General features: G+C 38.1%; 1 protein-coding gene and 1 pseudogene across 4 annotated transcripts in view; both read left to right on the top strand.

Annotated features, from left to right (window-relative positions):
- Positions 1-4,362, top strand: part of MAP4K3 (mitogen-activated protein kinase kinase kinase kinase 3) — a 196,508-nt gene extending 192,146 nt beyond the window's left edge. For all 4 annotated transcript variants that reach the window (XM_061211158.1, XM_061211157.1, XM_061211159.1 and 1 more), the window contains 2 exons: positions 2,237-2,292; positions 2,970-4,362. In XM_061211158.1, coding sequence (XP_061067141.1) covers positions 2,237-2,292; positions 2,970-3,057 — 144 coding nt within the window. In that variant the 3' untranslated portion in view covers positions 3,058-4,362. The remainder of the gene's footprint in view (positions 1-2,236; positions 2,293-2,969) is intronic.
- An 18,994-nt stretch (positions 4,363-23,356) lies between these two features.
- Positions 23,357-24,279, top strand: LOC133104963 (rho-related GTP-binding protein RhoQ-like; annotated as a pseudogene).
- Positions 24,280-24,673: the final 394 nt, after the last annotated feature.

Raw genomic sequence — 24,673 nt, 5'->3', positions numbered from 1 at the left:
GAACTTCCTAAATACTGCTAAAAGTGAGCCGACTCTGATTTTCTTTCAACTTTCCCAGGCCGTCACCTGGAACAAGAGTGCTGATGCAGGCTCTCTCTGTCTTGAAGCACCTTTTCTACTTTGTATTTCAGAAATAATGACCAATGTAGACGATAAGTAAAGGGTTCCACATTTCTCTTGCAGCCACCTTGCCTATTTCTGGTATCCTTATCTCCTTAGTCCTTCCTACCTTAATTTAACTCCAGGAATAATTGAACTCCAAGTCATATGACGTATTTAAATCAGTTCATCATTTATGCCAGAAAGTGCTGCGGTTATAAGCACGAACAAGACTTAGTACTTGCCCCCTAGAATATTACAGGCAAGTAAAATCATCCTAAGTTCTTTCAATAACCCCAAGCCAGTCTCAGTAGTAACTTTTACTTGAGCATTGGAGGGAAGGGAAAACATTAGGTGCCTCAAGCAAGAAAATAGCTCATTTGTGTTTTAAACTGTCGTTCGTTAAGATCAGAGCATTTCTTCTAACCAGTAAACAGTATAGCAGAATGATCATGAGCGTGGGTTCCTGAGGAGACACCCGGGTTCAGTCTCAACTCTGCTGTTCAGTAACTGTGTGACCTTGACATATCACTTAACTTCTCTTTGCCTGTATTTTTTCATCTGTGAATTGAGGATAACAGCATAGTACTTATTTCATAGGGTTGCTAAGATTAAACAAAAGGAAGTATGTGATGTGCTTGGCACAATGCCTGGCCTATAGTAAGTATTCAAGAAAGGTGGCTGCCAGTATGTTTCTTTTTTTTTAAGATTTTTTTTTTGTTTTAATGTGGACCACTTTTAAAGTCTTTACTGAATTTGTCACAATATTCCTTCCATTTTATGTTTCGGTTTTTTGGCCACAAGGCATGTGAGATCTTAGCTCCCCAACCAGGGATCGAACCCGTACCCCCTGCATTGGAAGGCGAAGTCTTTAACCACTGGGCCGCCAGGGAAGTCCCCTGCCAGTATGTTTCTAGGAGTAATTCCCGCAAGAGGGCTCACCTCTCAGGAAGATTTTTTTTTTAAATCACCTGAGGGAATGGAGCCTGGAGATAAGAATAGTCAACAGCTAATAAACACCAGGCAGAGAAAGAAAGGCATCATAGGATACAAGAGAATGGTTTAAAAAAGATAGTTTGCCCAAACAATCACCTGAGGGGCTTTTTCACACTACATAAGCAGCCCTTACTAAATACAACCTCTCCAAAAATGCTATGTCCTTCAAGTAGGCAAATCCCAAAATATTGAACACTTTGAAGATCATGATGATGAACCATTACTACTGAAGTGAGCATGTTGTATCCTTCAGGTGTGCTAAGTTACAAAAGAAATCAAGAATCACTGACTGCTGTTTCCAGAATAACTTCAGTTTCAAAATCAAATTGTTTTTTCAGCCTACCGAATTTTGGGGAGAAGCTACTGCCATTAAAATTGGGAATGTTTTGCTTTCAGTAAGCAATAAACAATGGGTTTCTCTTTCTCCTGTAGACTTAGTCTTAACTCCCCAACTGGTAATTGGTCACACTGAGGACTTCTTTAAGGACATATGCCATTAGAAAACATTATTTCAGGAGACTTGGAAAGAAATGGGAAAGAGAATTGTTACCAGCTGAGCATTTCCTTAGCTAGGCATTATACCCATTAATACTTACAAGAATACTGCAAGATACCACTGCAAAGTAGACATTGTCTATACCATTTTGCAGAAGGTAAAACCATTTCCAACAAATTACATACCTCGCGCAATTGTCACAGCTAGTAAGTGGGAGAACTGGGATTTAAACTGGAGTCATGAGTTTGTCCCATCATACCACACTGCAGCCTTTTAAGTGAAAGGACCAGACCTAAATGGCTTACTGCTGCAAGAGTCTTGCTATTAGCATTAAGGTAACTGACAGGAGGTTTCTGATAAATAAAACGGACTAGGTGCTTTGCTTTTAACTTTTTCCGTTGAAGTCTATATGCCAGCAAATGGTTTACTACTCTCATGTTTTATGATTGATTCAAAATTAGCCACATTTTTCCTAGACTAACAAATGGATGCACTTATGTGCTGATTTAACAAGTTAACAGTCATACAAGGATCTATTTCCATCTTAGGAATTATGCTTCTTTTCTATAGAGTTATAAATAAAATGCCCATATAAAATTTTGTGCCTTTCATTTCAGAAATTAAATTGATATTTTAATTGAACAGGTAACACAAGAAATTTCAGATAGCACGAGAATTTTCAGACTGCTTGGATCTGACAGGTATGAAAAGGAGTTGTATTAAATACATAGTTCTAAACGTGTTTTATAAATCCAACATGAAACTGGTTTCTTTTTCAAGAGAATTGAAATTTCTACAGTAATATATTCAACATTATATTTTTCATAATATAAGAATTCGCAGGTCAGCAAGTTATGAAACCTTTGAGAATGTGCCTGGTCTTCCAGGTACCAAGAATATATAGATCTGTCAGTACTACTTTTTCATTAAATGTAATATCTAAAGTATGATTTACAGGACAAGAAAGAGGAGATACCATATGCTAGCAAACAGAAAAGTTTTCAGTTTTAGTACCAATAGGATTTGGACTTCTATTCTGATTTACTTTCTGATTCTTGAACTACAGATTGTTTTTAGAATTCATGATAAGAATTAAGTTCCCCCAACTTATTCCTAGTACAGATTTTACCCCTCTGACTCTTAGGACAGCACTGGCTTAGAGGTGGGAGGTGGTGGGCAACAAAGGTGTACTTCCCAGAGCTGGAGCTGACTCTTCAATCGTAGTGATTTGCACATGGTTTCTGCCCATATATCAGATAAGGAGCATTTATTAGAGGCATACAATGAAGAAGCAGTGGAAGAATTTTCTGCTAACATTAGTTTTCAAGAATAACTTTGTTTTGTTATATGTTTTTTGTTTGTTTGTTTGTTATTTTAGGGTCGTGGTTTTGGAAAGTAGGCCAACCGACAACCCCACAGCAAATAGCAATTTATACATCCTCGCGGGTCATGAAAACAGTTACTGAGAAACGCTGTGCTTTGACAGTTAACTCTAGAGAGAAAGAACACTACCACTGCAACATTAACGGATGCTTGAACCTGTACAAAAGCTGCAGTTACCTGGCTTCAGTTACTTGTAATTTGTTGTGGCATGAGACAAGATGGGGAAATTTTTTGTTTTAAGTGGTATGGATATATTTAGCATATTGAACCACACAAGTGCTTAATTCACTGTTATGTAATCTTTGTACATATAGGCAGTATTTTTCTGTGAAACTTCATATTGCTGAAGACATACACTAAGAATTTATGTAGATAATGTATTTTATGAGATGTACAAGTTAAGTGTCTTATCTGTACAGATGTAAATGTTGATGAAAATGCAATTGGGATTAATATTTTAAGAATCCTTTAGTATATTCTTGGGTGCGGCTATATTACAAAATGGGATGCTGGCAATGAAACCGTACATTTAACACTATTGTATTTTTATTATATGTAATTTAGTAATATGAAGATAAATCTTGTAACTTTTAAAATTGTAATGGAGGCTGTAATCATTTTATAATCTTGTTTTTAATTTTAATGCAAGTACACTGGTGTGTTTATATTTGCACAAAGTATTGATATGTGATGTATTAAGTCACAAAAGTAAGCTGTGACATTGTCAATATGCATTTGGCTCCCCAGCATCTTTTTAAAATGTATTTGGATTGTTTTCTATGTGAAACAAACCAATTAACCCCCTGTTGTAGTAACTGGTCTTTTTATATTTCAGCAGAATCCTGTAAGATTGCTTGTCTGTGCTTAAAAACAATACCTTCGAAAAAATTTTTGAATCACAGAATAGCGGTACCGTGACGTAGCACTGCAGTTGTCTGAATTACAGTATGCACAAAGTATAAGTTAGCATTATCAAAGAGTCCACGCTAAACATTTCTTATAATCACTTTGAAGAACTATAACATTCCAAAGAGCGAAGTGGTTCAAATTTCTAGTGGGATTTTTACTTTTGTTGGCCTTATTTTATGATCATTTTCATGTTTCTTTTGATTTAGAGTATTAACACTTGGCCAAAATAATTTAGTTACTACCTCATATAAACAATATAATGGTTACTACACACCACAGGAACTTAGTTTTGGTTAAAGTCATTTTTGATTGCTTTTTTCCAGTGGAATATGTATATACCAAGTTTTAGAAAAATGCACACTTTGGCTCTTTTTTGGTATATGTTCTTTATATTTTAATGTGAATATATACACAAAGAACAAACTAAATTGTGATTTATGTTCTTCATTTATTTTAATTGACAATGCTTTTAAATATGTTCCTGATTGTACATAGTGTAAAATAAACATGTTTTTTAACATGCTGTTGTATAGTAGCTTGTCATCTGGCTTAATCTGTATATAGTAAGACTAAGACATATTAAGGAGAAAAAGTTTTTTTAATTATCCTAAAATCCTTAAGTAACCATTCTGATCCTTCAGATCTTGATTTTTTATTTGATCTGTCTCCTCAATTTCATAAAGGGGTAATATTCCCACATTTGTGAAAAGGGCATCTTTTGTAGAATCTTCAGTTTCCTGATCAGAAAAATTAGTGAAACATTCATAATCTTTTGGTTAGAGCAGGGGTCGGCAAACTGCATTCCTCAGCCCAATCCTGCTTAATGCCTATTTTTATAAATGAATTTTATTGGAACAAATTCGTTTGCATGTTGTCTATAGCTGCTTTTGCAAAAAATACAGTTTTCCCAAAAAAACTATATTACCCACAGAGCCTAAAATATTTACCATCTGACCCTTTATAGAAAGAGTCTGCTGCCTCCTGGGTTAGAGAAAGGAAGGGAGAATGCAGTTCTGGAGGCAAGGAGGGGAAGATTATATGTGGGAAGAACTGGGTTGGGGATCACGAGGTGACATTTCTACTCTTGTTAAGGCTCCTGCCTGTTGTTATGACCTTGGATAATTAACTCCAGAACAGTTTCCTTATCTAAAAATGTGACTTCTAAATCATACAGTTGTTAATAATCATAGCAGTTGTGTACATTTATCACTCTGCCTAAATGCATTCTGACTAATCTTAGCATTAATAACTGAATAATGACTGTTTTAAAAACACATCTTTATCAGTATAACATTATCATCAGTTTTTTGAAAAACAGACTCATGGAAAAGATTTTCAAGAAATCAATATTCTGTCCTTGGCATTTATTGACAAGGTTGTTGATCCTTTTTCTGGGCCACTGTTTTTTCTAGTTTCCAAGTCCTATAAATTATATAAAGGGTCACATCTCAAAAAAATTTAACTTTCACTTTTAACTGTCAAGCATTTCAAAATATTTCCAGAAGATAACGTATACAACTGGTTGTGTGTTATGTATACAGACCCCTGGAATCAGTCTTTGAGAGAGAGGCCCAGTAACCTATGTTTCTATAAAGTTGTACAAATGATTTTAATGTGCAGCTCTTCATGAGAACCACTGGCCCGACATTGAATTTAAATCAGTGTTTCTGAGTGTGGTCCAAGTATCACTTGCCTCAGAATAATCTTTGATGACACTTAATGCAATAAGAATGCACCCACTAACTTCTGATTGAGGATCTTTATTCACTCAAAAGGAAGAGAGCCACTGACTGAAATGTTGGAAAAGATCTGTTTCATCTTCATTGAAGTTTAAAGCTGTCTGTCTTGTTAGCTAGTTTCTAACAAGTTTCTAGTTGGTGTTGAGAAGAATGAGATCAATTGTTTCTGGGCCTTATTGGCAACATTCATCTTGCTAGTATGTCCCCAGTTTCAGTAGAGACCAGGAAATAAAGGATAGATATCCCTTTTCACCATTACTAGAAGAAGGATAAAAGTGTGCTATACAAAATATAATAATAAGTGCCCAATGCATGTGTTTGTGCTGTTCCACATGCTTTACATAGATTCTCCCACTGAAGTCCCAGAACAGCCCGATGAGGTAGGTAGGTATTGTTAACACCATTTTACAGATGAAGAAACTAAGGCACAGAAAGATTTAAAAACTTGCCCAAGAATATAGCCGGGAAGTAGTAGAGCTAGGACTTGAACCTAGGCACTCAGTTCAAAGTGTATACTCTTAACTACTGTGCTAAACTATGTACTACACAGAATATATGCAGTATATTCACTACCCTCTAAAATATACTCTAGCATTTCTCCCCTGAAATTAGACTTATTTTCTCCAGGAGTTGGATTTCAAATTCTGATTATCACTGTCTCTTTGCAGCAAGAGAAATTAACTCTCTGTCTTAATTTTTCACTTTATCAAAAAGGATTTTCCTTTTTCAGAGTGCTTTGTATAAGAATAAAAGGATTTGCATATAATTAATTTTACAATTAAAGCTTATGAAATACGTCTAGTCAAAACTCATTACAAAGACTTTCTTTTAGTTTGCTCTTATGAGATAATTATTTAACTAACATACATTGATCATTTACAGTGGTTCCAAGCTCTTTACTGGCACTGGGGAAAAGATGGAAAATCATCATCCCCAGTATTCCAGGAGCACACTTGGATGAATAAAGATAGATTAGAAGAACAATGCAAAAGGCTGTGCCTAATTCTGGTTAGGGAAAAGGAAAGCCTTTGTGCAGAACATTGTATATAAGCCAAGTTGTTGATAGATGAAGAGGAGTGTATCAAGTGCAGAAAAAAATCAGGGTAGGGAGCTGTAGGCTAGACTAAGGCATATGCAAAAATGCTGCTTGTTCAAGGAATAGTGACGTTCAATGCAGCTGAGCTTGGAGTGTGTGGAGCAGAGTAACAAGGCATGAAGCTAGAAAATAGGGATGGGCCTGATTGTGAAGAGCTTTCTAATGAGAAGAGTAGCTCTAATAGTCAACAGTTATGGAAACTGCAGAGATCAAATACCATGAAGATGAAAATAGCTGTTGGCAAAAAAATAATAATAATAAGGGGGAGGGACTTCCCCGGCAGTCCAGTGGTTAAGACTGCGCTTCCAATGCAGGGGATGCAGGTTCGATCCCTGGTGGAGGAACTAGGATCCCACATGCTGCGTGGTGCCGTCAAAAAAAGAAAGAAAGAAAGAAAAAAAAAAAAATAGCCGTTGGGTTTGTACCTAAGGTTATGTGATCTCTTGTATCCTTACTGAGAAAGTTACCTAAATAGCATGATGAGGGCAAAAATGATAGAGAAATAAGTTGATGTTAAGTTTACCTGGGAGTATGTTTGGTCTTGAAGGAGGTAAAGGTTTCTGTTTTTGTTTTTATCTCTGCTTTTTTGTTTCTAAAGATGGGCAGAGATTAGAACATATTTCTAAGCAAATGAAGGAAATGGAGAATTGAAGATAGATGACAAAAAGGGAGAAGCGTTACCTCTGAGGGAAGAAGGGAAGTATCGACATCCTAAATCTGGGCAGGATGGAGAGCATTTTACTGATGCTAAACAAAGTGTGTATGTGCTCATTAACAACAGAGATAGTGTTTCCAAGTTCCTCTTGGAAACAAGAAGGGTAGACTTTGGCAAAAATTATCTATTCCATTGTTAATACCTATACCTCCATATAGCATTCATCACATTACTTGTTTGCTTGACTTGATTCCCCACTGGGTGGCAAGCATGTCTCTCACTCTGAATCAGCCCCACATTAACTAGTACGATGCTTGCTGAATTATGAAAATGGCAGCAGTGGACCACAGGTAATACATAAAACTGCTTGTTAGCAAAAAGCCTACAGAAGACTGCTGGAAAGCTATTTGGACACTAAGGCGGAACTGAAGAGTAATGATTAATAATAGAGGATCTGGCCACCCGAAGGTCTCTGCCCAGGCAGGGAAACGAACTTCTGTAACTTCAACGTTTACATTTGCTTAATTTTAGTGCTCCCGAGGCCTTGGATAGGAACAGGACTTGGTATAATCACAGTGTTGCGGAAAAGTGGTTAAAACGTTTCCCGAGTGCCTCCTTCAGGGCACCTTAAAAGGGTTATCGGAGGAGAAACTGCTGCTGCGTTCACACTCTGCTGTTAAGGGCTGGCCCAAAGGTGACCCGCCGAGATGCTGAACCGGGGCCGCGGGCTTCCCCTGAGGCGGCCGCCGCGGGAACCGGCTCCGGAAGCCGCCCTGCCCCGCCCGGCCTGAGCGTCCGGTTGCCAGGGAGACGCCGCGGCGGTGGCGCACGGGAGTCGCTGCGCCGGGGGGCGCTGCCTGCGCACTGCGCCCCGCGCTGGAGTCGGGCTGAAGGGGCTGCTCGAGACTGTGTCGCCGTCGCCCTGTCCGCGCCGTAAGTGTGGCGGCCGGCGGGCGGGGTCCGGCTGTGAGGAGGGTCGGCGCCGGGGGTGATGGAGAGAGAAGTGGAGTCTGGATGGAGGCTCTCAGAGAAGGGAAAGTTCCCTGAGAGAAGGGGCGCGGGGCAGCCTTGCCGTTCGGCGGCCTCTGCAGGGACAGGCAGGGGTGGGGGGAGGGGCTAGAGGTGACAGTGACTCCCGCTGGCCGCACGACCCACCCGATGCGGGCCCCTGGGGAGCGGAGCGGCTGCGCTGGAGACCCCTGTGTAGCCGAGAAGCTGCCCTGTCATTAAATGTAGGGTCAAGACTAGTTTAGAGGCCTGGAAATCAAGTGGCTTATGCCAGACGTCCAGCTGTTATGTGTTCACATGAAATGTGAGGCTTTTAAACAAAATTAGTTTCTTGGATTATGTAAATTATATGGGCTTTGGTTTTCTGGGGATGCTTTTAGTTAATCCGATTGTACTATCACTAGGACAAGTTTATTAACACGTGTGTGTACTTTGAAGTTCTGCGATTCAGTATTATGTTTATAAAACAGATGCAGAATGGTTTTATAGCCCATCTTCCTGGTCAATTTTATTAAATATAATTGCATGTTTGGTTGCGCTGGAAACAATAATAACAACATAGCAGACTGACTTTTAGCCTGTAGAATCTGTAACTGGTCTGGCCTGGTCTTGAAAAGGTCTCCTTACCCCCCTCATTCCTAACGCCACTATTTACACAAGTTTCCTCTAAACTTGTAGATTAGGAAATTAATGTGTTTTTTCACCCCATTTCCTCTCCCTTTCTTAATTTTGTTTTTCTTCTCTCAGTGTATTCTTTAAAGGCTGGCTAGAGCCCTCATGACCTGCTTTTGTGATACAATCGTGGAAAATAATCTGCCTTCAAGTGTTTTCTCGGTTTCTATGTGCATCCTTTTGCAAATCCTCAAGACTAAGGAAGTTAGAAAATTTTCAAAGAATTTAATAATCCGCTCAATTATCTATTTTATCTGTCTATCTTCCTATATTCACCAATCGGCCCAAGTCTATACCTGCTTTTGCCTTTGTACACAGAAGTTCGTTAACTTAATACTCAAATATTTGGTAAATTCTGAAGTCAGGAGGCCCTGTAGCCGAGAGATACATAGGTTCAGACTGAAGGTGACTAATGATTAGGAAAAATATTTTCTTTTTTTTTTTCATTTTCATCTATTCCCTGCAAGTAGCTATCTCACTGTTTCATCGTGATTTCCTGACCAGGTACTGTTCTAACAATCAAAATGTATTACTGCCTTTGCTTAAAGAAGAAAGATACATATTTAGTGGAAAGGTTAGAGAATAAAATTATGGTAGGATTACAACAGACAGGTTGAGCACCTACTATGTGCCAGACAGTGGGCAAACAAGGCACATCAGGTGTAATAAATGTGTAAAAAAGGAGTGGGGGAACTTAACTCAGTATGTGTGGAGAGAAAGAGCTTGCCTTTGGGGATTAGGAAGGGCTAAGCAGAAAAGACACTTGAGTTGAACTGCAAAAGATGAAGAGGATTTCGAGGTCAAACCTTCCAAGCAGCGGTTGGTATACGTAGAGACTTAGAGACTTGAAAGTGTTTGGGGAAGAATCTGAGAAGCACTGAGGGAAAGGTCCTTTGGGACCAGGGTGGAAAGGACTGTAAATATCATACTACAGTTTGAACTTTATTCTGTGGCAGTAGAGGCCATAGCCATTTTTGAGGAAGGACGATATCTGATTATACTGATGACTGAGAAAGATGTTTTTGTTTTAATTGAAATATGCAGGAAAAAAAGTGATTCGACACTTTAGTCCCACTATCTATAGGTTTTTGTTGTTTTTTTTTTTAATTTTATTTATTTATTTATTTATGGCTGTGTTGGGTCTTCGTTTCTGTGCGAGGGCTTTCTCTAGTTGCGGCAAGTGGGGGCCACTCTTCATCGCGGTGAGCGGGCCTCTCACTATCACGGCCTCTCTTGTTGCGGAGCACAGGTTCCAGACGCGCAGGCTTAGCAATTGTGGCTCACGGGCCTAGTCGCTCCGCGACATGTGGGATCTTCCCAGACCAGGGCTCGAACCCGTGTCCCCTGCATTGGCAGGCAGATTCTCAACCAATGAGCCACCAGGGAAGCCCTACAGGTTTTTAAAATAGCTCTATTTTGATATAATAATTTCAAAACTGCAAGCATAGTACAATTAACTCCCATACATTTACATTCATTAATTGTTTACATTTTGCTCGTTTCCTTTCTATCTCTCTCTGGGTGTGTATATATATATATATATATATATATATATATATATATATATGTATACATATATATGCATATTAATTTTTCTGTACCGTTTGAGGGTAAGTTGCAGACATCATGTCCCTTTATCCTTAAATAGTTCAGTGTATATTTCCTAAGAACTAGGACACTTACATAACCACAGTAAAGATTACCAAAATCAGGAAATTTGATATCTGATCCACAGTCAATATTTAGGTTTCGCCAGTTATCCCAGTATGATTCTTTATAGTTCTTTTTTTCCCCATTCCAGGATCAAACCCCAGATCCACATTACATTGCATTTCCACATCTCTTCAGTACTGTTCAGTCTGGAACAGTACTTTGACCTTTGTCTTTTATTTGTTAAGAACACAGACCAGTTATTTGTAGAGTGGTCCTCGATTTGGCTTTGTCTACTGTTTCCTCATAATTATATTCAGGTTTTGCATTTTTGGCAGAAATATCACAGAGGAGATCCTGTGTCCTTCTCAGTGGCTCATTTGACTCTTCTAGAAATTGCATGTAAATGGAATCACATAATATGTGTTTTTTGTTTGTGTGTGGCTTTTCTCAGATAGCATTATATATATATTTTTTTAATGTTTATCACATTATAGCATGTATCAGTACTTTGTTCCTTTCTATTTTATTTTAATTTTTTTTGGAGTATAATTGATTTACAGTGTTGTGTTAGTTTCTTTGTTCCTTTCTATTGCTGAATAGTATTTCATTGCATGGATAGTCATTCATCAGTTGATGGACATTGGTTTGCTTTCAGTTTGGGGCTCTTATGAATAATGATACTATAAATATTTTGGGAATTCCCTAGTGGTTCAGTGTTTAGGACTCAGCACTTTCAGTGTTGGGGCCCGGGTTCAATCCTTGGTCGGAGAACTAAGATCCCTCAAGCCACCGGACCAAAAAATATATATATTGATATATATTTGCAAACATGTCTTTGTGCAGACGTATTTTTTAATTTTTCCTAGATAGATACTGAGCAGTAGAATTGCTGTTTACATTTAACTTTTAAGATATTGCCAAATTGTTTTGCAATGGGACTGGGCCATTTTACATTCCCACCATTAATGTAAGAGTTCCAATTTCTACATATCCTTATCAATACTTGATATTGTCAGTTTTGTGGATTTTAGCCATTCTAGTGGGTATGTAGTGGTTTCTTATTGTGGCTTTACTTATTTATTTATTTATTGGCTACGCCACATGGCCTGTGGGAGTTTAGTTCCCCAACCAGGGATCGAACCTGCACCCCATGCAGTGGAAGCACAGAGTCTTAACCACTGGACCGCCAGGGAAGTCCCATTATTGTAGTTTTAATTTATATTTTCCTTGGCTAATAGCATCCTTTCATGTGCTTATTAGACATTTGTACATCTTCTTTGCTGAAATGTTTATTCAAATCTTTTGTCCATTTTTAAATTGGATTGTTTGACTTCCTACTGAGTTGTATGAGTGCTTTATGTGTTCTGGATGCAAATCTTTTATCAGATATATGATTTGCTAATATATTTTATTCCATCTGCGGCTTGTCTTCATTCTCTTAATGGAACATTTTTTTTTTTTGAAAAGCGAAAGATTTTAATTTTGATGAATTCTGCTTTATCAATTTTTTCCTTTATGGATCGTGCTTTTGTTGTCATATCTTAGATATCTTTGCTTAATGAGATTACAAAGATATTTTCCCATGTTTTTTCCTAGAAGTTGTATAGTTTTAGCTCTTACATTTTGGTCTGTGATCCATTTTGAGTTAATTTTGGTATATTGTGTGAAGTAGCTATCTAAGATTTTTGGTTTTTATTTTTGTTTATTTGATTATCCTAATTGTCCTAACACTGTTTGATGAAAAAAAATATTCTTTCCTCGTTGAACTGCCTTGGCATCTTTGTCAAAATCAATTGATCATTGATCAAAGGGTTTATTTCTTGACTCTCTGTTTTGTTCCATTGATGTGTATGTCTATCCTTAAGCCAATACCATACTCTCTTGATTTACCATAACTTTATAATAAATTCATTTCGGTGGCTTGTCTTGTTGCGGAGCATGTGCTCTAGGCGCGCAGGCTTCAGTAGCTGTGGCACGCAGGCTCAGTAGTTGTGGCACACGGGCTTAGTTTCTCTGCGGCATGTGGGATCTTCCCGGACCAGGGGTTGAACCCATGTCCCCTGCATTGGCAGGTGGATTCTTAACCACTGCACCACCAAGGAAGTCCCTATAATAAAATTTGAAGTCAGGTAATGTAAGTCTTCCAAGTTTGTTCTTATCCCAAGTTGTTTTGGCTCTTCTGGGTCCCATGTATTTTCATATAAATCTTAGATTCATCTTGTCGATTTCTACCCAAAAAGAAGCCTATTTTTTATATAGGGATTGAATTTAATCTATAGATGAATTTATGGAGAACTGACACCTTATTGAGTTTTCCAATCCATGACCATGGCATTTCTCTCCTTTTATTTAGATCTAATGCAATTACTCTCAGCGAGGTTTTAATTTTCAATGGACAGGTCTTGTACTTCACTTGTTAAATTTATCTGTAAATATTTTATTCTTTTGATGTTATTGTGAGTGGAATTGTTTTTTTAATTTTATTTTCAAATTGTTTGTTGCCAGTATAAAAATGTAATTTTTTATTGTATACTGATATTATATCCTACTACATTGCAAATTGGTTCATTAGTTATAGTAGCTTTTGGTAGATTCAGTAGGATTTTTTATATACAGTAGCATGCCATTTCCAAATAATGGCAGTTTTTCTTTCCATTTCCAATCTATATACTTTTAATTTCTTTTACTTGGCTTACTGCACTGGTGAGAACTTTCCAAACAATGTTAAATAGAAGTGGTGAAAGCAGACATCTTTTTCCTCAATCTTAGGGGGAAAACGTTTAGTTTTTCACCATTAAGCATGATGTTAACTGTAGGTTTTTCACAGATGCCCTGTAGGAAGTTCCCTTCTCTTACAGTTTGTTGAGATTTTTATTGTGAATGGTTGTTGGATTTTTGTCATATCTACTGAGATGATCGTGTCCTTTGTCTTTTATTCTATTAATATGGTGTTTTACATTATTGATTTTCAGATATTAACCATTCTTACATTCCTGAGATAAATCCCTCATAGTCATGGCATATATCCATGTTATATGTTTCTACTAATTATTTTGTTGAGGATTCTTGTGTCTATGAGAATAATGATCTGTAGTTTTCTTGTGATTTCTTTTTCTGACTTTGTATTGGTAATATTGGCCTTATAGAAGCAGTTGGGAAATGTTCCCTCTTCTATTTTTTAGAACAGTTTGTGAAGGATTGGTATTAATTCTTATTTGAATGTTTGGTAGAATTTATCTATGAAGCCATCTGAGCCTGGGCTTTTCTTTGTGGGTAGATTTTTAATTACCAGTTCAGTTTCTTTATTTTTTATGGGTGTAATCAGATTTTCTATTTTTCCTTGAGTTACTTTGGTATTTTGTATCTTTTTAGGCATTTGTTCAAACAAGTTGTGTAATGTGGTTGCATAAAATTGTTCATAATATTCTCTGTTAATCTTTTTAACTTCTGTAGGGTGGTTCTGATTTTAGTAATTTTTCTTTCTTTTTTCTTAGTCCATCTAGATAAAGGTCCATTAATTTTGTTGATCTTTTTAAAGAACTAAATTTTTGTTTTATTGATTTTTTGCTATTGTTTTTCTGATGACGAGTCAGTCAGTAAGCATATTGCTGTTCCCTTGTATGTGAATGATTCTCTCACTGTTTCTGAGATATTCTCTTTGTCTTTGGTTTTCAGCAGTTTGACTATGATATATCTAGGTACGGATCTCTTTGTGTTTATCCTATTTGGGGATTTATTAAGCTTTTGAATCTGTAATTAGTGTTTTCCATTAAATTTAAAAAGGTTTTGGCCATTATTTCTTCAAATATTTTTTTCTGCCGCTTTCTCTCACTCCTCTCTTTCTGAGAATCTCATTACTATTGATTTTTTTTTTAATTTTATTTATTTTATTTTTGGCTGCATTGGGTCTTCATTGCCACGTGCGGGCTTTCTCTAGTTGCGGCGAGCGGGGGCTACTCTTCATTGCGGTGCGCGGGCTTCTCATTGTGGTGGCTTCTCTTGTTGCGGAGCACGGGCTCTAGGCGTGCGGGCTTCAGTAGTTGTGACTCACGGGCTCTAGAGCCCAGCTCAGGCGCACAGGCTTAGCTGCTCCACGGCATGTAGGATCTTCCCGGACCAGGGCTCGAACCCATGTCTCCTGCATTGGCAGGCGGATTCTTAACCATTGTGCCACCAGGGAAGTCCCTCATTACTAATGAGTTTTGTCCCACAGGTCTCTGAGGCTCTGCTCATCTTCAGTCTTTTATCTCTCTTTCATATTGGTCATTTTCTGTTAATCTATTTTCAGATTTACTGATTCTGTCTTCTGCCATCTCAAATCTGCTGTTGAATCCATCTATTGAATTTTTTAATTTCCATTGTATTTTTTGACTCTAAAATTTCCATTTGGTTCTTTTTTATACTTTTCATTCTTCTGTTGAGATTCCCTATTTATTGAGTCATTGTTGTCATATTTTCCTTTAATTATTTAAATTATAATTTGGGTAAATTATTTGATCATATTTATAATAGCTACTTTTGAAGTCTTTGTCAGCAAAATCCAACACCTGGATCCCCTCAGAATTCATTTTTATTGACCTTTTCTCTGAGTATCGGTCACACTTTCCTTTTTCTTAGCATGTCTCATAATTTTTTTTTATTGAAAACTAGACATTTTGGATAAATATTATCCAGAAATTCTGGATTCTGATTTTTCTCCCCTGAGGATTTTTTTTTTTTAAATGGGTTGATTTTTGTTTTTGCAAACTGCCTGTATTCCAGAATCTATCTCCTCCCAAGTGTATGGCTGCTAATGTTTCTGTTCAGTTTTTAATTTTTTTAGCCTGGCTTTCTAGAAGTCACCACTGTCTGCATAGCTTAGTGGTCACCAATAATTTTGGCAGTGGTGGTACTCAAACACCTCCAGCCATAAGTCTTTCATCTCTTCTAGTGGATCAGCCTGGGGGTTGGAGAGTGCACTCAGAATTCAGTCATCCTCAAACCTGCCCAGCTTTAACTTTTCTCAAAGCTTTCTCAGGTCTTCCCTATGTATGCCCATATTTTCCCAGTTAGCCAGAGATGTGTGGAAAGTTAATCTAGCCCTTCTATGGTTCTTTCATTTTTAGGATCTTCCCATAAATTTCTGGCTATTCTACACCTCACCCCAACTAGAACCACATTTTCAGGCTTGAAAAACTGGTTTCTTTCCCATTTGTTTCATACTGAATTTTTAAGCATTTCACTGACATTGTTGTCACAGGTTTTCAGCATCTGAGCCATATCAAACACATCCCCTCAGGAGGGAGGCTGCTGGCTCATGGCCAGTCCACACTGGTAATACTACTACACTCACTGAGCCAAGGTACAGGGGTCGATGATGGATGGCAGCAGCCTCAGGCAAGAAGCCACTGACTCCCACTGTTCTTAAGTGGGGTTGTAGCAGCTTATCATAAATAAATACTTCTCCATTTGCTTATTGCTTTTGCTCGATTTCCAGATCCTTAAAATTGTTGTTTTTATTTTTGTTTTTGTTTTTTGGAGAGTTTTGCTTGGTCTTATACATGTGTTTTAGGAAGAAGATTTGCCAATCTCTTTACCCCACCATAGTCAAAGTCTGACCCCTTGTGCTTTTTTGTGGGATTTTTTTTTTTTTAAGTAACTTTATTTCCTATACTGAAACCAGTCTAAATTCTCAATCCCTAATTGGGCAAATTTTGGTAACCTCTATTTTTCTAGGAAATTATCCATTTCATCCAAGTTTTCAAATTCATTTGCATAGATGCCTGCAAAATAGTCTCACGATTTTTTTAAAGTTCTTCTGTTTTGATGGTTATTCCCTCTTGTCATTTCTTATTTTGCATATTGTTGTTGTTTCTCCTTTTTTCCTTCATTAAATTAGTTAATGATTTGTCTATTTAAAATTTTTCAAGGAAGCAGGATTTGGGTTTATTAATTAGATCTACTATTTTTTGTATTCTCTGCTTTATTAATTTCTGTTTCAATTTATTGTTTCCTTTCTTGTGCTTTAGTTTGGTTTATTTTGTATAGTTCCTTTTCTATATTTTTAAATTTTGAACTTAATTTGTTAATTTTTAGTCTTTTATCTTTTATTCTATATGTTCGTTTTGATCTCTGGCTTTTCTTCTCCTTACTGCTTTATGTCAGGGTACCTCAGCCATGTCATTATTGACATTTTGGATCAGATAATTCTGTATCATGGGGGTCTGTCCTGTGCCTTGAGGAATGTTTAGCAGCATTCCTAGCCTCTGCATATTCATAACAATCAGAATGTCTCCAGATGCTGAAAAATTCCCCTGGGGGCCAAAACCACTAGTTGAGAACCACTACTTTAAATGTGTCTCATTGATTTTTATATGTTGTATTTTCTTTATCATTTTTTAAAATTTTATTAGTTTAGTTTGTGTTTCCCTCTTTACCCAAGAAGTGTTTAATAGAGGGCTTTTTAGTTTCTAGGTAGAAGATCTTTTTTTATTTATGTTTTTAAATTTTGTTCCAATTCCTAGTTTGATATTTTATGATCAGAATGTTATTTCTACTTTTTGAAACTTCCTGATGCTGCCTTTGTGACCTAATATATAATCAGTTTTTGTGGCTATTCCATGTGTGCTTGAGAAGAAGGTATATTCCAGATTATCAGAGTGTAGAATTCAATGTATATTTCTCCTAAAGATTTACTTTACTGGTTACATTGTTTAGGTCTTCTACATAGTTAAATATTTTTGTTCACTTGCCTTGTCTTTTACTGAGTGATGTGTTTAAGTCTCTCATTATTAATTTGTTTCTATACATTTCCTTGCATGTCCTACAGTTTCTGCTTTATAACAGTAATTGCTGTGTTATTGGGGGCTATTATATCTACATTGTGAATTTTTGCTCTTAGCATTAAAAACTGCCCCCTTTTGTCATATTTAATACTTTCTTAGCTTTAATTTTACTTTGACACCAGGATCACAAACTCCTTTCTTATTGTTTCCATTTGTCCTGTATACCTTTGCCTGTCTTTTTATTTTAACCTTTCTGAATCACTTTATTTTAGGTGTGTCTCTTGCATACACCTTGCTTTGTGAGCCAAATTGAAAATCTTTCTCATTTAATAAATGACTGAAGCCCATTCATATTTATTGATACAACTTATTGTGGTCCCTATTCTGCTGTATTGTTTTATGTTATAACTATTATGTACAGAATGTTAAATTTCCTGTTTCTTTATGTGTTATGTTGGATTATTTTTTAAATTTCTTTTAGTATTTAGGAAAGTTTGTATTTTTGTTTAAGTAGTTACCTTTAGACTAATACTTTTTTTTTTTTTTTTTGGCTGTGCCATGCGGCTTATAGGATCTTAGTTCCCCAACCAGGGATTAGACCCAGGCCATAGCAGTGAAAGCGCTAAGTCCTAACCACCGGACCCCAGGGAATTCCCTAGACTAATACTTTTTTTAAAATGCTCTTAGTCCTTGTTTTCTTATTTAACCTTTTATTCTCTGGTTTGTCTTTTTTTTTTAATGGTATTTTTTTATTCCCACTTATTCAGTTATCAGTGAACTTATTCTGTTTTCCTGTTTCTCCATTCTTTTAACATAGTTTTAGTTGCATTTCCTACATTATCAAAACTTATAACATCTATAAGTTGTTTTCCTTATGTATTATTCTTCCACTTATGTACCTACCTTTGTTTTAGTCTTTAATTGAATACATTAAATGTTCACTATAAATCCTTTTGCTGAAGTTTTCCCAATCACATCTTGGTTGGGTGAAAGTTATCCTCATAGATTTTTTAAGAAGGGCTCATGAATATAATATTCCTGGAATTCTTGCATGTTTTAAACTCCTTATCTATAACCTTGGTACTTGAACGACAGGTTGGCTGAGTTAAAATCCTTGGTTTTCACTTTATTCCCTTGAATTTCTTCAAGATGCTGCTGCATTTTCACTTTGCATTGTATGTTGCTCTTGATAAGTTTGATGTCACTCTAATTCTCTTACACTGAAGTTATTTAGTCTTTATGTCTGGAGGCTATGAGAATATTTTCTTTATCTTAATAGTTTTATTCAAACATATCTCTGAGTTGGTTGTTCTGGGTCAGTTTAGCCAACTACCTGATAGGCCTTTCAATGTATTCATTCAGATCTTATTTCCAGAAATTTTTCTTGGTTTATAGTTTCAAACATTGGTTCTGTTCCATTGTTTTGTTTTCTTTTTTAAGGAGCTCTAGTTATACCTTTGTTGTGTTTTTTTTGCGTGTCTTCCATTTCAACCACTTTCTCTCTAAACTCTCTTCCTTCTTTCCCCCTCATTTTTATTCTCTTAACTGCTATTCTGCCTTTCTTTAATTCCTCTTATTAAATTTTTATTTCTTTTTTTTTTTTTTCAGTTACCAGAAACCTGTACTTTAAATTTTTATTTCTATTCTCCTGTTGGCATCTTGTTATTTAGTCTCTATTTCTGAGATTATTTTCCTTTCTCTTGTATTTCTTTCCTGAGTTCAATCAACTATCATTTTATTTTTTCATCAACCTTTGGTCTTATTATTTGAGTTTCCAGTTCATTTTTAAATTTAACTTTATTTTATGTATTTTGGCCATGCCGCGCAGCATGTGGGATCTTAGGTCCCCAACCAGGGGTCGAACCCATGCTCTGTGCGTTGGCAGCGCGGCATCTTAACCACTGGACCACCAGGGAAGTACCTGAGTTTCCAATTTAAAGTGGCTCTTCCTATCTCCAAATGATTGTTGGAGGATATTTAAATGAGATATTGTATTAGTTTTCTTACGCTTCATGGTTAGGTTTTTTTGGAATGATTTTTTTTGGCCATGCTGTGCAGCTTGCGAGATCTCAGTTCCCTGACCAGGGATTGCACCAGGGCTACAGCAGTGAAAGCTCTGCAATCCTAACCACTGGACTGCCAAGGAAATCCCTCAACCTATTTTTTTACTCCCTTATCAATCACTATTCCAGGGAACTCCCTGGAATGATTTTTGTCAGCAGAGATATTTAATTCTCATTTCTATTCTCTTCTAATAATAGCTTTGTATGGAGATTGCTTTCCTCTATTTTATTTCTTGGGCAGGTTTTGGCTTGCAGTAATTGACAGCCATCCTAGTTCAAGGGAAACTACTCTGTCACTGTACCGAAGTGCACTTTCTTTAATGGATAGTGCTTTTTTTTTTCTTAGTGGTGAGAAGAAGATTTGCATTTCCTTCAGTTTGGGGATTCTCTTTTGTCTTGCAGGATTGTGAATTTATCCTCTTGTTTCTTTTTCCCTTCACTTCTCTAGTCTCCAACAGAGACTGGATAAGCCTCTCCCTTATGCCTCACCCTTCCCACTTACTCTTCTCTTCCCCAGGAGTAGTGCACCCTGACTGATGCCTCCTGGATACCCTGTACTTTTTTTTTTCTTTTTTTTTTTTTTAATTAATTAATTTATTTATTTATTTTTGGGTGTGTTGGGTCTTCGTTTCTGTGCGAGGGCTTTCTCTAGTTGTGGCAAGCGGGGGCCACTCTTCATCGCGGTGCGTGGACCTCTCACTGTCGCGGCCTCTTGTTGCAGAACACAGGCTCCAGACGCGCAGGCTCAGTAATTGTGGCTCACGGGCCCAGTTGCTCCGTGGCATGTGGGATCTTCCCAGACCAGGGCTCGAACCCGTGTCCCCTGCATTGGCAGGCAGATTCTCAACCACTGTGCCACCAGGGAAGCCCACCCTGTACTTTTAAGTCACGTCCTTATAGTGAATGCTCAGATCCACCAGGACACTCTCAGTACTTTTGCACTTGTAATGTATTTTTCTCTTCTGAGGAGTGATTCTAAGTCTATCATAGGCCCTTCTTTTTCTCTTCTCTCTTCTTTTTTTTTTAAATTTATTTTATTTTTATTTTTGGCTGCATTGGGTCTTCGTTGCTGCGCACGGGCTCTCTCCGGTTGCGCTGAGCGGGGGCTACTCTTTGTTGCGGTGCGCGGGCTTCTCATTGTGGTGGCTTCTCTTTTTGCAGAGCACGGGCTCTAGGCACGCGGGCTTCAGTAATTGTGGCATGTGGGCTCAGTAGTTACGGCTTGCGGGCTCTCGAGCGCAGGCGCAGTAGCTGTGGCACACGGGCTTAGTTGCTCTGTGGCATGTGGGATCTTCCCAGACCAGGGCTTGAACCCATGTCTCCTGCATTGGCAGGCGGATTCTTAACCACTGTGCCACCAGGGAAGTCCTCTTCTCTCTTCTTTATAGTTTTTCCAGATCCCATCCCACTCCTATCTTTGCTCTCTGCAAGGGCTTATAATGGCAGCTCAAGAGATATCTCTTCCAGAATTGGGGGTTTACTTTTCTATTTAAGTTTTAGATTCCTCTGTCTTCTTGTAATGTTGAAGGCATTGGGTTTATGTGGTTTTATTGTTCTGGTTGACTTCTGTAGCTTTGTGAAAGGTACATGAAGAGAGATTCGATTTAAGCAGCTGTCGCTACCCTTGGCTGCCTCAAAGTTTTCACCTTACGTATCTTGACAGGCCATTTAGGTGTAATGCGGAGCAGGTTTGTGAACTTTGGGTAAAGGCAGAGGATAAGAAAGAAGGCATTTGGTTTAGAATGTACTGATTTTGAGGTGGTTCTGTCCATTCATGTAGAGATGTTCATCAAACAGTGAGATATTTGGTCTGGACCTCTTTTAAGAAATCAGGAATTACCGCTTCTATAAACGCTGGTGGCATCCTAGTAAACTGGAATTAAAGCCATAAGTTCCTTTGTGGAATTCCTGCCTTGTTCTAACTCCTGCCTGTGTATTTAGTTTCATCTTCCATGAACATATAAGGGCTTTAGAAAACAGATAATATTGAGATGTTACCAGATAAAGTACTATTTTCTGGTGCTCTATTTTATTGTATTCAAGAGTATGGTTGATGTGACAGAGATCTAAATATTAGCCTGAGCAATCAGTCATTACTGAAACTGTTGAAAGAAAAGGAAAATCATAGATCAGTAGATCAGATCACCTACTTGAGGAAAGAAAATAACACGAAGACTAAAACTTCATAATTAAGTTTTTGGCATATTCAAAATTTCCCTCAGTAACCATGGTACCTATCAAGTAGGTTAAATTCATAAATCTACAAAGTTTATACCAATAACTTTCTAAGGCAAATGCCTAGTTTCTTCTGTCCTCTTCCCAGTCACCTATTACTAGGCTACAGAAAGACAAATGTATGCATGCTTATATCTAAATACCTTTAAGATAATAATACCTATTTTAAACTACAGTGTAATTAATAGTTTTCAGAATATAATCTGTGATGGATTTTCCATGTGTTACTTGAGTGTGTATGCTTAAGTTTTCTTCCTTTTATAAGAGAAAATAGAATGTACAACAACAACAAAGAAATAGCATTTGTAAAATAGTGCAGTAAGTAGTCCTTTATCTTCCCAGTTGTCTGTTTTTATGGTTGCAAGCGAGAGTAGATGGTTTCTTTCTCCACTGAGATAATCTGTAGGTGGAAAACACTGAATAATAGTGAAGTAAAAAAAAAAAAGTGTACTCATTTGAAACATGAGCATTTTTTCAAGTGGTCAGCTCTTTCACTTGACATTTCATTACTCCTAATACCTGGATAAAGTGGTCTTCAAATTGTGCATTCCTTTGAATTCACTGAAAGGCAGTATAGTGTAGTGATTCAAATTGTGATCTCTGGAACCCGACTGCCTGGGTTCTCATTCCACGCTAGCTTCACTGTGCCTGTTTTCTCATCTGTATAATCGAATAAAAATAACACCTACTTCATAAAATATTTGTGCAGATTATTTGTAATTTGCATAGAACAATGTTATTTAATTGCTACCTATTATTATTAGTATTAGATTATATCAACAAGATTCTGAGGTGGGATTTTTTGAGACTATTTAGAATTTGTGTATTTTTAATTGCTCGATGGATATATTTAATTATGTTGGCCTTATTTGTTATTTAGCATGTAAACCAGTTACCACAAAACTTATGAATGCACGGTGCAAGACAGAAAACTCAAACCTAGTTATTTCCATAGAAGTCACTATGGATATATATGAAAACATCCATGATGAATTAGAGAAAGCTGCCCTCAGTTTTGTGCTTTATTAGTATTTTCTTTAGGATCTAAGAATTTAAGGATCCGTTCCTTCATACATATAAACGCTAAGGGCAATAAATGATGCTCCAAAAAGATTTTGTTTTTGTTTTTAATGGCTGCTTTGTTCAACAGCCCTCTTTCTTCTCTCCACCAGGTGGCAGGAGAGCACTTGGTACCATGTCCTGTTCGCTACTCTTCCTAGTCTCTGCAGTATTGACCTGGGTTAGAAGGGAAAAGATAAACACCGTACACCAGAGTAGGCAGTGTTCCTTCAGCTGGGTTTTACAGCATCATTTTTTAATCATTTTCTTGAAAATAATGGCAACAATAGATTGGATAAGGTTCCTGTCCATAAATTCTTTTAGTTCAGCCGAAGTACACACAGACCCATTGTAAGAAACATATGTGGAATCTTTGCAGTAGCTGGAATGACGGCGTAGGACTGAACTAAATGAACGAAATAATGTCCAGATATATATTTTTTTCCCCACAAGCCTTCAAAAAATGGAGGCAACAGTCGTGCTTTTCCCTCCCCCTATGAATCTGTAGTAAAAGACAAAAGAGTCGCTTATGATCCAGCGGATCCTCCTGGGGAGGCCGGGCCGGGGAGAGGGCGCGGGCGCCGAGCGGCGGGGGCAGCGGGCGGGCGCGGCGACCGGGGCCCGGGCGGGGATCCGGGCAGCGACCGAGCCGGCGGCAGCGCCCCGGGCCCGCCGCCCCCTCCCCTCGGGCGGGGGGAGCCGCTGCATGGGGCCGGGGGGTCGGTCCTGCTGCGCTGAGCGGCTGCGGCGCCGGACCCCCCAGGCGGGCTGGGGCTGAGCCCGGGGCCGGGGCGGGGGCTCCGGGGGGACCATGCCCGGAGGCCGGCCGGCCGCAGCACGGCTCACGGGCCCGGCGCGCTGACGCTCAAGTGCGTGGTGGTCGGCGACGGGGCGGTGGGCAAGACGTGCCTATTCATGAGCTCTGCCAAGGACGCCTTCCTGGAGGAGTGCGTGCCCACCGTCTTCGACCACTGCGCAGTCGGCGACACCGTAGGGGGCAAGCAGTACCTCCTGGGACTCCATGACACAGCCGGACAGGAAGACTATGATGGGCTGAGGCCTTATCTTATCCAATGACTGATGTCGTCCTTATAGGCTTGCTTCTCTGTGGTAAATCCAGCCTCATTTCAAAATGTGAAAGAGGAGTGGGTACCAGAACTTAAGGAATACGCACCAAATGTACCCCCTTTTTTTTTTTTTATAAATTTCTCTTGTTGCGGAGCACAGGCTCCAGACGCGCAGGCTCAGTAGCTGTGGCTCACGGGCCTAGTCGCTCCGCGGCATGTGGGATCTTCCCAGACCAGGGCTCGAACCCGTGTCCCCTGCATTGGCAGGCAGATTCTCAACCACTGAGCCGCCAGGGAAGCCCCTAAATATTTCTATATTAAAGCTTAATGTGCTTTCTTAAAGAATGCCAAAAGTGTAATAAGGTCATATCTGCATTTATCATGAACACTAAAAATGTACACATTTTAGTTAATGTGCATTCAACTGTAACAAAGGTTTCTGGCAATTGTAGTTTTAGTTTGATGCTCCCCAAACTGCATGAGATACATGCTGAAATTACAAACTAAAACTTTGGGTCAGACTTTGCCATTAAAAAAAAAAAAAAAAAAAAAGACAAAAGTGTCATTCGATTATGAAGAGAAGCACAAGTATAGATGTCCAGATATTTTTAAGTGTATTTAAAATTAAGTAAACCTTTGGCATCCTGGGCAAATTAGTTTTACGTAGTAAACTGTGAGAGCGCTGTCCTTGGTAACGTGGTTAAACTGAGTCATTTTATTTTCCAGGTGCAACACTGTACTGCAAGTCAATCAATACAGTAATTTAAGTCACCTCAACT

This window comes from Eubalaena glacialis, chromosome 14 (genome assembly GCF_028564815.1).
Source record: "Eubalaena glacialis isolate mEubGla1 chromosome 14, mEubGla1.1.hap2.+ XY, whole genome shotgun sequence".
Taxonomy (NCBI): Eukaryota; Metazoa; Chordata; class Mammalia; order Artiodactyla; family Balaenidae; genus Eubalaena; species Eubalaena glacialis.
Note: the sequence above shows the minus strand (reverse complement) of the source record. Positions and strands in the feature narration are given on the sequence as shown.